The following is a 13,100-nucleotide window of genomic DNA, read 5'->3' as shown; positions in this document are numbered from 1 at the left end:
AAAAAAGTAGCCATTGTGTCACTAAAGAAATTCAGAGAGCGAATGCACAAAATCACATTTCTCTTCGACATATTATGAACTATAATTTGCAGGTAGGTACAACAAATGACTCATAACATAAAAATGTCTCACCACCCTTCGTATACCGCCCCGCCGGCGTGTACCTGCCTTCGATGATTCATTTGTTTTTATCGATAATGGCGTTCCGCACGCGCAACATGCTCACCGCCCTAGCCGGGCTATGTTTTATGTCCCAAGCTGCACGGACAAAATAATTCTACTATAGTAATAATACTAATGGGACAACTTACGCGGGTCTGGAGGATCTGGCGGCAGCAGAAACACAGTCCTCTCGGAGGCATTGGTGGTGTCCATCCCGAGCAGGCGCTCCTCGCCGCTCGCTATCTTCTCGATGCACTCGTCGAAGAACGTGAGCCCCTGGTCCGCGTCGTACACGAACGAGCTCTCCTCGATGAAGCGCGTGAACATTTGCGTTCGCATCATTAAAGTGAAGAAGCGTTGTTGGGTCTGAAAACGGAGATAGACAGATACTGGTGGTAGGACTTCTTGTGAGTCCGCACGGGTAGGTACCACCACCATTCTACCCATTTCTGCCGTGAAGCAGTAATGCGTTTCAGCTTGAAGGGTGGGACAGCCGTTGTAACTATATTTGAGACCTTAGAACTCAACTCGATGCCTATGGGCTCCAGTAAGCACTTAACACCAGGCGGGCTGTGAGCTCGTCCACCAATCTAAAAAATAAAAAAAAAGTCAAATTCAACTTCACACAACAATCCATTCAGCAAGTATTACCGTATTTCTACTAATGGTTTTGTGTATAATATGTTCGTATACAGGGTGTGGAAACTATAAAAGCTGAAAAGAATCATAAAGATTCAAATACCAGATTAATAGTTAGTTAATAACTTCAAATAAGGACTTAAAATACTGCATCAAATTTATATACTGTATTGGCGGGTAATTTTCATTTACACGACATACCTTTTCCCTGGATCGCAGGAACTCGTTCATTTGGAACAGGGCGTCGGGGTCGGTGGTGCCCACTGTGGGAGCCTTCGTTATCGGTATGAGGTAGCTGCGGTACCCTTGTAGCGTGCACGCCATGAACCGAAGGAACGCCTCTTGAATTTTCAACTCTAACGCTTGCTAAATAAAGTTCATATGTGAATTACTCGTCAAAATAAAATTTTACTTGACTCTTTATTATTAATATTTACTTATACCGTTACGATATTACGGTTATTACGATTACCGTGGTATGGACATGTGATGCGTAGAGAGAAGATGCATGTGACTAGGAGATGAATGGAAATGGTAGTGCAAAGTAAGAGATTGAAGAGGTCGACCGAAGAAGACATGAATGGAATGTGAGAATGACGATATGAATAAGAGAGGAGTGGGTGTTGAGATGACGTTTGATAGAAGAGAGTAGAATAGTAGATTTTGCTGTGCCGACCCCAAACCTTTTTCTTCACCTAGTAGGATAAGGTGGAGAAAAAGAAGAAGACTATCAACCTCCTCATAAGCCCGTACTGCGTTCCGGTTTCAAACGTACGTTAGGACATGTTAGACTTGGCGTCGTTGGCGTGCGGGCGCACCCGCTCTGTGTCGTCCGTGGGTACGAGCGAACTGCTCACAACCAAGTCGACTGTGACAACTTCAATTTATTCACGCGAGTAAAAAGTAATTGTGAATATCTTATTATTTATTATTCCCAATATTTTCAGTGATCTAATAGATGCTTCAAAGCAACCATTCTTCTTATTAGAATTTAAAAGACAAATACCTCTTTTTTCCTTTTCTGAAAATCTCTATCTAAACTAGTCGTAGCTTCTCCGTTATATCTGTTTCGGCTCGAGTGATGTATTGGTGATGCTACAAAGAAAAAAAATTTTATCGAAATTATTAATTAATATATTTAAAAAGTATATACTAAAAATCGATTAGTCATTTACCTGGTCGTATGCTCCCGTATAATGTTTCCAAAGTCTGTTTCAAAGCTTTAACTTGTCTTTTTGGTAATAATTTTATCGATATATTGTTACGTTGCGATTCGCATACCTAAAATGAAAGAACACAAAACCAAATTAAGTATAATTTGTTCCTCTGACTGTGCTTTGTTTTGGATGAAAGGTAGCGCAAATCATTTTCTTTACCAAAGATAATGCAAACTTGTAAAATTATCGGTTAAGTAATTACAAAACTACTGCTAATTCTTAAAAATCAATCTCACTTTAGCATTTATAACATTACTATGGATGAAGATATATTTTTTTTATTAAATGAATAAATATATACTATGTCTCTTGTTCACGTTGATGGTTCCATAACAAAAAGTTAAATCGTTAATATATTTATACACACCGTGATGTTGTTAGTGTCTAGATCCACGCACGTAACGTCTGGAGGGGGCTCGTAAAGATCAAAGAATCTCGAATCGACCCCTATTAAATACGGCAGTGGCGCGTGTAATACTTCTGCTAAACCTAAAAAAGGAAAAAATTACTTCACCTCCTTATACTATTAACGGTACGCATGTACATAGCTCATATTATGCACGTCTATCTGTATAATTTAAAATACTTTTTAACGAATTAAAACTATCACAGTTGAATGTATAGTTTAACGATGTGTGAACAACCAACAATTAACTTATAAATTATATAATATTATAATATGTTGCACTGTACTCAAATTCGCATGTCAAATAATGGCAAAGCATACACGCTGATTTTAACTTATGTAATAAATCATTTTCACTATGCTTGGTGAATAAATGATTTCTTTCTTTCTTTCTATATTCACTAAAAGTAACTGAGGTAAGCACAACGCTTTTCTATCGACTGAAACTTCTGGAAGCTTGGTGGTCACTGGTCGGCCGGCGGCACGTCTCTCCCGCCCCGCCCGCATGCATGCCCCTCAAAGACCCACGAAAAGTAACAAATAGGGATGTGCGCTTTACAACTTTTATTTAATTTAATAATATTATTTTTTTACTTTATTTTTCATAGGCCAGCTGAGAGAACATGCTTAAAGTTTGTTTGGGCACAAGTCTTTTGACTATACTATTAGTATTAGTCAGTATTTATTATATAGCATAGACCTATATAGTAGGGACACGACATATTGTTCTATACGTACAATTGCTTATATAAATAGCACCCATTTTGAAGGCACATACATAAACATATATCTATCTCGTTCTTACTCAGCACTTTAACTCGCAGGAAAACAATATAACAGTATTTCAGTGCGTACATAAAATGAAACATGAATATACGTAAATGTCTCCGTCTCCGTCTAATGAGGCCGACAATCCGCCATGTTGAGCGCACCAAATGTCATTGTCACGTCAGTTCGGCCGTCTGTTTTGGGTTGTACATTATTTATTGACTTTGATATCGATTTAATATGATTGCTTATATAAAATCTCTTATTTTATCATGCTTAAAACATACAAAAATAATAATTAAAACATATTTTATAGGATCTCAAGAAAGTCGATGCCCCAAAACTATTATCTATATATATTTAAATTCATTATGGAGCCCTCATCCGAAAAATCGGACACCATTTTTCGGTCGGAATCTATTGATCATGACACTAATCATAAATACCTCTTTAGAATATGTCATCAAAACATATTTAGACATTCTGTTTAGATATTTCAGGAAAAAGGCTACCGACAAAATCTCTTCGGAACTATTTAAATAAAATAGTTTTATTCCGCAGTGAGTAAAACACTATTGTCAACTCGTTAAATATTTAATAATTAAGTGATTTTAGAGAGGGAGTCACAAGGAATGACGTTTGTAATTTTATTAACGAACAAATGTTCTGTAGGTGTTTTTTTTTATCAGGCGGTTCCTTGATAAGTTTAAAATTTGAATCACTCTCAAGTGAGAGTGATTCAAATGGTGCGGCGTACCTTCCTTGAGGTGCGCTGCGGTAGTGTGTTACGGACTTTAGAGTCAGCAAAACAATTAAAATAGATTGTAATAGTCTAAGAAAAACACGTACTCAAAATACGATAACATTCAGCATGCTAGAAATGGGCAGATGGCACTGTACTACGCCATATCTTTATGTTTTGCGGCAAACGACAACTTTATAAAATCAGTGTAGCAAATTTTAAAAATCGTCATATCGTTTACTTGGCAAATTTGAAGCACGAACTCGTCTTAGATTTCACATAATATCTAAATCACATCATCTTTGCACATAACAATATACTTACTTCCTATTAAAGTATAAATTCTACAAATACATTCACTCAACAATATTTAAAATAAAATGAGCCAAGAACGTTTATCGATAAAACCTACTAACATTAAAATCTTCTGGGCAGCACTAAAACCGCCATGTTTTGTGGCCAGATGACGTCACAGTGGCACGAATTTTTTGTTGACGTTTCATTTCCCTAAGTTTCCTACTTCAGTGTTATATAGTAACTATTGATAAATAAACTTACCCAATGGACATAACGGTATGTAAGGACATTGCCATTTGAATGGAAACAGTAAACTTGATACTGCTTCTGAGACTGCTGTTAGTGTATCGGGCCTGAAATGTTTTTTATAGATTTTTAATCATTTTTCATTGTAGACTTTATTTTAAAACATAGGTAAGCACCTAACCTGCTTATTATGGAAAGGCGGAAGAAAGAAACGTAGTCTGAATTCCACTTCTACATTCCCAAAAATGTATCTACTTTAAGTTCACTAATAATTTCATTGCGAGACCGAATACGTAATGAAGTCATTCGGAGAAAGGCCAAGGTGATCGATATAGCTCGCAGAGTTAGTAAGCTGAAGATCGGGTTCAGTGGCGAGCTTTGGGGAAGGCCTATGATGATGAATAATTTCTATCAATTAATTTGGATAACAAATTAAAATGGCATGTCATAGTTATTCACATCAGTAGCATAGAGTATATATATTTTCGTTAAGACTGAAGTAGACAAAAATTGTCTTCAAATACCCCCATTTCTTAAACTTTTAGAGCTAACTTTAGTTATAATCAAATTGATTTTCCTAAATTATATCTCAAAATGGAGTTCAGACGTTGCAATGTCTCTAGTTTCCGATAAGTAATACATTATTTGTCTACTTATTCACCTGTCTGCACAAAAAAATATTGTGAGGATGATACGAGTGAAGTTTGTGAACTATTTTCTATACTAATATTATAATTATAATAATAATATAATATAATATTATAAAGAGGAAAGATTTGTTTGTTTGTTTGTTTCGAATAGGCTCCGAAACTACTGGACCGATTTGAAAAATTCTTTTTCCATTAGAAGCCGACATTGTCCCTGATGAACATAGGCTACTTTTTTCTTTTTTTTTTCTTTTATATTTTTGGTTTCATGTGTGTTTTAATGTTTCCGAAGCGAAGCGAGGGCGGGTCGCTAGTAGTCTTATATAATGAATAAAACACCGAATTCATCAAATTTCGTGCAAAACAAAATGTGTCGATTTTACATGGAAATGATTCAGTAGCTAACGTTTCTCAGCATATGAGGGTGTTCTATAACTCTTCACATCCCACGCAAGCGCACTGCACCCTGTACTTGTATTTTAATAATAATGGTGATAGGGTGTCTTGTGAGCCCTCACAGGTAGATACTACCACCTTGCTTATTTCTGCGTAAAGCAGTAATACAGTTTCACAGGGCGATGTTTATTTTAGTCAGGTGGCCCGTGAACTCATACTCAAGTCTAAGCCATAAAATAAAATAAAAAACTTAATAGTCTAACCTTAGTGAATGTATGAGAATCTTTTGCTCGGTAATGGCGAGGGCCAGTAATAACAAACAGTTGTCTGGTCCCAGATTTAAGAGAAGCTGCCTGAAGCTCGCCCCGCTGCGGACCAGGGGCTGATCGTCGCGGCGCGTCACTATGACTCTGTCGCTCGGGTTCGATGGGGATAGCTGGAATATATTTTTATTTTGTTGATTGGTTAGTGTTTACGGCTGTTTGGAGCCCCCCAGTGGAAGGACTCATTGATAATAAACGTGTATAGTAAAGTAGATTACGTATCAACCATATTAGGTCATCTTTGACTTTGTTTGGCCTTGTTCAATATTGAGAGGTTTGATGGCTACGATGATGCGAAGTATTGCAATTTTAAAAACTTACTGTGTAGATAACATCAGTATTAAGTACATATTAATTTAATTTATATTAAGGTAATATTAAGGTGAAATTTCAAAAGTTCCAGGTAAAGTATATAGCTTTTTGTTGGTGACTAAAAATCAAAGGATCTAAGTATTTTTTGTGTTACAATCCGAGTGTGATACGAGATTTGTAGAGCTGGATGGTTTTTGGAGAAGTTCAATCACGCCATTTTTTTATTTTTATTTTCTGGCCTGGCATCTAGGCCCTTTAGGCCAAATCACGCCCTAAAATTCGTTGCAGGGTTGCCACAAAATAGTTCTGTTACGCAGATTTTCTCATATATCTCATAACATACGCGGATAGCAACCCAATTGTCACAGTCAATTGAACTCGTATATAATTCTGTGTTAACAATTATTCATGAACACCCGAACTAGGCCATGCAATACAAAAGTATTCTCATTGTATCAAAGAGGTTTTATAGCCGCTGATTATGAAAGGACAAAAAAAGGAGTTAACGTAATGAATTAATTTCGTTTTATCACTCGCCTGCAGCAAAATGGTGGGTTCTGGGAAAGGCACTTCCTCTAGTAAATGTGTAATATATCTTTCTACTGGTATGTTCAAAGGTTGTTTGCTCCAAGACATTTCCTGAAACATAAATGAAAAAAAAAAGTTTATTTAATATTCCTTTGTGATAAACGCTTGAAAAAAATCACCGGTCAGTTATAATTTAAAAAAAAAACTCGTGCGTATAATCAATTAAAAAAAAACTTATTTTTTGTATGTGGCTTACCATTATTGTAGATATACATTATACAGGGTGTTATCAAAGCCGAAATGAAAAAAATATAAATTTCAACACAAACGGATAATAAATAATACATGTTTTAACAACACTTCACATAGTTCGCAGAAAGAAGTGTCTTACGAAATAATAAATAAATAAAAACAAATCTAATCATAAGTTTTTAATGTCCTTTTTTAATGAAAAAACGATTCAGTTATTTTTGCTTCAACGACTAAACAAAATGACTAGAGCTCATAGTAGTTTTTCTTCAACAAACACTAGGACTAATATCTAGAATAATAATAATAATAATAGAACTCTTTATTTGACACCACATGTACAGAGTATACAACACAAACAATAGACCGTGACATAAATTGGCGGCCTTATCGCTGAAAGCGATCTCTTCCAGGCAATCTTGCAGGGAGAGGAATAAGCAAACTATCATGGATGGTGCTATATCTTAATAAGCTAACATAAAAATATATACTTATATACACTTGTGAAAAATAAATACATAATAAGATAGACTTGCATACGATTAAATACAAATAAATACTAAAAATATGTATGCAAAAATATGCAATATACTAAAAATATACAAATACTAGCTGTACCCGTCCGCTTCGCTGGGCATTTAAAATTAATATTATTATTTCTCACCCCACAAAGATTCTCATCATTAACGCCCCCGCAACTGGTGTAGGGAGTCCAACACTCATATAAATATTAGCCATTAAGTACATGTATTATCTACATGGATACCAAGTTTTAAGTAAATCGGATGCATGGTTCAGTACTTATAACGGAACATCTGTAAAAACCACTGTAGATTTATATATTAGTATAGATTACTTACAAGTATATACAGTAGCCAACGCTCGAACGTGTCGCTGAAGGGCCACCGAGACAGGAGGCAAACGCTTTTGACGACGTGAACAGAATGCGTGTTCTGGGAAACATTCGCCCTCCATCCTAGCAGTTCCATTTGGGTTTCCGTTAGCTCTGAATAAGGATAGCTCTCGTAGAAGGTGACTGCAGAACCGTAAACCTGAGGACGTGATGATAATGTTTTATTATAGACCTAGTTACCGGAGCCTTACTGGTGATAGGATCTCTTGTTAATCCGCACGGGTAGGTACAACCACCCTGCCCATTTCTGCCGTGAAGCAGTATTGCGTTTCGGTTTGAAGGGTGGGGCAGCCGTTGTAACTATACTGAGACCTTAGAACTTACATCTCAAGGTGGGTGGCGCATTTACGTTGTGGATGTCTATGGGCTCCAGTAACCACTTAACACCAGGTGAGCTGTGAGCTCGTTCACCATTATAAGCAATAAAAAAAAGACATGATGTGAAGAATTCAACAAACCTTTGTCCTCACCTCTCAAACTGGATTCTGTAGAATCTACTGAAGACTTACAACCACAACTACCGATAAATAATCAATTATTCATTTTGATATTTTTGCCAGTCAAAAACCTACCTATTTCATACGATATAAGGTTGGTATTCGAACGTGTTTGGTTTTGGTACCTTTTCGGTAGCGTCGGCAACGGTCAGAACGAACGTTGAGAACACCGGTTTGGGCGAGGCCGCGTTGTTCGGCCACAGTTCCAAAGTCGCGCCCATCGGCAAACAGAACAACGGCACTGAAGGTGGAAATGCTAAGCTGCGACGATCCGTCACAGGATACCTGGTGGAAGTGAAAGGTACGATAAAAATATCGAGGATTGAAAGGCTTGGTTTAAGCGATATTTATCTTTGTAATTAAAGTTACGTTTTTTTCCTACATATGCTGAGAGGATGCCTTGAAAGGATACATCAGCGTTACCCTAGCGTGCAGGTGAACTCTCGGCTTTCAAACCGGAGGTGTTGCTAACATTCGCCCATAGTAAGAGCAGTGCTTCGCAGAATCTACCACCGGATCGGAAACGCGACCCCCTGAGAAGTTCCGGTGCGAAACTCAGTGGGCTGTGTCTGTGGGTTAATTTACTCGCCGAGCCCTTCGTCGCTAGCGACGAGTTTGGCGAGGACGGTGACCGGTGCTTGAGGTACCTAAAAGCACCGTTAATGGATCGGAAGGATCAGTAATGACTTATTTGGTATTAGCATCGAAAGTTCAATGTTTTTAATTCAACTTCAATCAAGAGAACTCCATTTAAATAGCTGAAGAAAGTTTTTAGTGACGTTATTTTTTCCAAATTTTAAATTTTTAATGGCTTTCCTGTAAAGTCACAAAATTTTTACTTAAAACAAATAGTCTTTGACTCCTCGGTAACGTAAACGGCGGTAGGGTATATCTAGAGTATATACTCGTAGGAATCATGCATATACATAGGTGTGGACGAGCTCACGGCTCACCTGGTGTTAATTATAATAGTTACAGTTACGACATCAGTCTGTTTAGTGTGAGTTTCTTAACGTTCTCGATAGCGTAAAAGTTAACTCAAATTTGTATGCAATTTGGAACAGCGCTCCTAGCGGCAAATGTAGGCAAACTATCGAGAAAGTTAAAAACTCCCACTAAGCACACAGGTCGAAGTTTCAATTGTATAACGAGTGTCCTACCCTTCAGTTCGGAAAGCACTTCCCACGCGTGCGATTACAAAACCCACTCCACAACCGATAAATACTCAATTATTTATAATCTTTTCGAGGCTAATTACACGATATTATTTATTCACCGAGAAAGCACTTCGTGAACAGATATTGGTTACTTATTTTGGCTAAATAAATATTTGTCTGTTTGATTCGAACCCAAGCGCAGTCGCTTGACGAGAGAACGCCGGGCGTCCTTATCCTTTAGGCCATAACGACTTGAGAACTAATTAAATAGTTTTGATAGAATTTTTTTGCGAAGTTTATTATTATTCACTACAATAAATAGCATGCATTAGGAAAAAAAACGTAGGTAGCCATTAATATCGCTCAAATAACGGTTTTACGGTTTTAACGATAAAACTAATACCATTTTAAATGCTATATAGTTTCTTTAGTATTATTTAATAGATATACAGTATTATTTAATAGATATACAGTATTATTATTAAGTTTGCTTATCCTTTTTTTTCTATTGTGTCTCAAACTCGACAAACACAAAACCACGGCATTATTAATTGAAGGTTCCTTATTGAATTAGTATCGAATTCGCTTCGAGTCCGTTCAATGCAACGCATTCAAAAAATTGTATACACTGAGTCAGTGATGTGAAAGCGCATCAATTAGTGTTCATTTACTGTGGTACAAAGCCCACCCGTTCACTCCAAGTTTAGAGCGTTTCGCACTAATTACCTTAAATGAGAATGTAAATTGGTAAACATCATATGAGTAGAATTTTAATTTTTTCTTTATATTTTGTACTAGGGCAGAGACTATACTCTATTCCAATTACAAAGTCCCATTTCGATGCCTCCAATGAACACTACTCTAACTCAAAATGTAGAAATTTTCGTTTTTCACGCAAAACGCTTCACTATTTTAAAAGTATTACAAATTCATTATTAATGGGGTTCGAAGCAAGAGTAAATAAACTAGTCACACAAGAAAAAACCATAAAATCTTTATTATTGCAGATATATTTATCAACTTTTTTCGTTTAAGCTCTCCTCCTGTAAACCTACGAATTTGGAGTTAGAGTAGTGTTCATTGGAGGCATCGATTTGATAGATGTCATTATTATGTTAATGTGTGTGTGAATTAATTGTATAATGATTTAGATTGATTGTGTATTTTTAAATGATGATTTACGACCATGAACAAAAAATGATTATTATTTCAAACTATGCGAAACTTGAATAGTTACGTTCTAAGATCATAATTGTTTACATAGCCAAATAGGCAAAGAAATAGCTAATTAAATTCCATAATTTTATTAATGTCTTAACAAATACCCCAAACTGTTACCACAATCAACTCTCACCTGAATAATACATCTGGTTTGTATGAGATTAACGGTGGACGGTTCATTGACTTTTTGTAGCACAAAAACACATCGCTGCCCATTAAACCTGCAATTAAACATATCCTTTTTAGTGAAATAACATATTTAGACATTTCAGGCTGAATATTTAGAATGAAGGCAGCGGCTTGGCTGTGCCACTGGCATTGTTGATGTCAATGGGCGACGGTGACCACTCCACATCAGCTGAGCCATATGCTCGTAGATCTAAAATACAATAAAAAATCAACGGTTCGGATAGAAATAAAAGTTTTTATTTAAAATGAAACGCGTCCAATGTAAATTTCAATGCGAACGAGCAACCTTGCGAAAATATTTCTTTTAAGAGTTGATTGAAGACTTATTCTAGAACTTTAAGAATAAGACAGAACTAAAAACCGATATTCCGAGCCGATTCGTAACTGGGTGCTGTACTTTAAAAAAAACTCAAGATACCCATATTAGCTAATCACACAAAACACGTATGCATATACATATATGAGGTACAGTGCCTAGAATTTGATATCAATGCTAACCGAAGCCACGTTATTTAGTCATCTGAACTATCGATAGCTAATTGACCCTTATTAAAGCAAATTCAATTACACGTGAAACGAATAACACGTGTTTGTCTTCGAAGTTGATTTGATTTTTTTGCCACCAGACGGGCAGAACGAACCCGGGGTGCGTTTGGTTATCGAAGTCTGTTGACGTCACAAGAATGCCGACGGACCCTTTGAGACACTCCTTATCATTCAAGTCAATTTTTTTTTTATAAAAAAAAAAGTATATTCGCAGAAATAGATTACAACCGAGTATCATTCAAAATAACTTCATGACTTCCTTTCTTCATGAGGGAATTAGTTTTCTGGGGCTATTGTTATTAGGTACGTATTTTCATGGACAAAAGTGTTACCTGTCTGAAGGATGTAAAATCGGGTATGGCATCGCTTGATAGCAGTATGCCGGAAATCTAATCTTTTGGGTCACAGAACCTTCAAAAGTACGATTGCATACTGCCTAATATGAGTATGATAGCTTCATTCTTTCACCATCAGTCACCAGATCAAGCAGAACCATTATGTTCACCCATAACTTATTAAATATAAGGAACATTTTTGACTAGGTTCTAAAAAACACTGTTTCTTGGCGTTTAAGCAGTGTATGTTCTTCCGAAGATTTAAAATGCCTTGAGCAGCAGTAGGTACTGCTTCAAGCCATTACTATGTCAATCAGCAACAATTGCCACATTTTTCATATAGATATAAATATCATTCGTAATTTAATTCGTTTAAGAATACATGTCTATAAGTTAAAACGTTTATGCGATTTTGGTGAAACTTGGTGCTTGGTTGGTTGTTGTTGACACTCCAGAGAACTCTCATAGTACTGTACAATACGATATGTGGTGTGTGCGTTCGACTCTTTTTGGGGTGGATGTATTATTCGTTACTTGAAGGTCTTTTAGATTAACCATGACACGGTAAGATTTAGTAATAGCTGCTCAAGAGCATCCAAAGGAGACTTAATACTCTAAGGCGGCTTCTCGAAGGCATCTACTATCGGATCAAACGTGACGTGCGGGTAGTTTCAAGAAATCGATGTTTCTCATACATTCGAACGTGAACACTGATTATGATGATACAACTAAAAAGTAACACCAACGCGTATCATCCTTCATGACTGTAAACAATTAATCACTAATTGATACTAACTCACCTTTATTCAAATTCTTCGCGATCATACAGAAAGCGTGAGGTGGACATTCCCCTTTGCTGACTATTATCACGCACACGTCGACGACTACCAAAGCGTTGCAGGGGGCGCCGGGGTGGGCCCGTCTGTACGTGATGAAGGTTTTCGCTGCTGAGTTATTTACGTTGGCAACACGACCGCCCGACGACTCGAGAACCATTTCCGCATCAGCCATTAGACGCTCCTTTCCGTCGTACATGACACCTATGTACCGCATAGATAATACACTTATATTAGTTATAGATAAGCACCTCAACCACTCAACAAAAATGATTACTGGCGTCGGCCACTAGATGGCTTCGCTTCGATTATTTTCTCATTGCTCCTGTAGACGGCAGTAACATATTACTTATCCTATATTTTATTTTTAATTAAGGATTTTGTACATTTTCAAATAAACTTGTATGATTTATTATTCTTTTATTTTCTGTGTTTAGTTATACAATAATTAAATACCTTAACTTTAACAACATA

The 13,100-nt window shown here is 36.6% G+C and overlaps 1 protein-coding gene across 5 annotated transcripts in view; it reads right to left on the bottom strand.

Annotated features, from left to right (window-relative positions):
* LOC101738898 (DENN domain-containing protein Crag) overlaps positions 1–13,100 on the bottom strand; it is a 52,366-nt gene that overhangs the window by 25,432 nt on the left and 13,834 nt on the right. For all 5 annotated transcript variants that reach the window (XM_004929693.4, XM_012693345.3, XM_012693344.3 and 2 more), the window contains exons 4-15: positions 12,591–12,830; positions 10,854–10,941; positions 8,468–8,627; positions 7,793–7,984; positions 6,693–6,794; positions 5,784–5,956; positions 4,493–4,584; positions 2,386–2,507; positions 1,977–2,082; positions 1,808–1,896; positions 1,003–1,167; positions 312–528 (exon numbers count right to left, since the gene is read on the bottom strand). In XM_004929693.4, coding sequence (XP_004929750.1) covers positions 312–528; positions 1,003–1,167; positions 1,808–1,896; positions 1,977–2,082; positions 2,386–2,507; positions 4,493–4,584; positions 5,784–5,956; positions 6,693–6,794; positions 7,793–7,984; positions 8,468–8,627; positions 10,854–10,941; positions 12,591–12,830 — 1,746 coding nt within the window. The remainder of the gene's footprint in view (positions 1–311; positions 529–1,002; positions 1,168–1,807; positions 1,897–1,976; positions 2,083–2,385; positions 2,508–4,492; positions 4,585–5,783; positions 5,957–6,692; positions 6,795–7,792; positions 7,985–8,467; positions 8,628–10,853; positions 10,942–12,590; positions 12,831–13,100) is intronic.

The sequence above is a fragment of the Bombyx mori genome, chromosome 21, assembly GCF_030269925.1.
Source record: "Bombyx mori chromosome 21, ASM3026992v2".
Taxonomy (NCBI): domain Eukaryota; kingdom Metazoa; phylum Arthropoda; class Insecta; order Lepidoptera; family Bombycidae; genus Bombyx; species Bombyx mori.
Note: the sequence above shows the minus strand (reverse complement) of the source record. Positions and strands in the feature narration are given on the sequence as shown.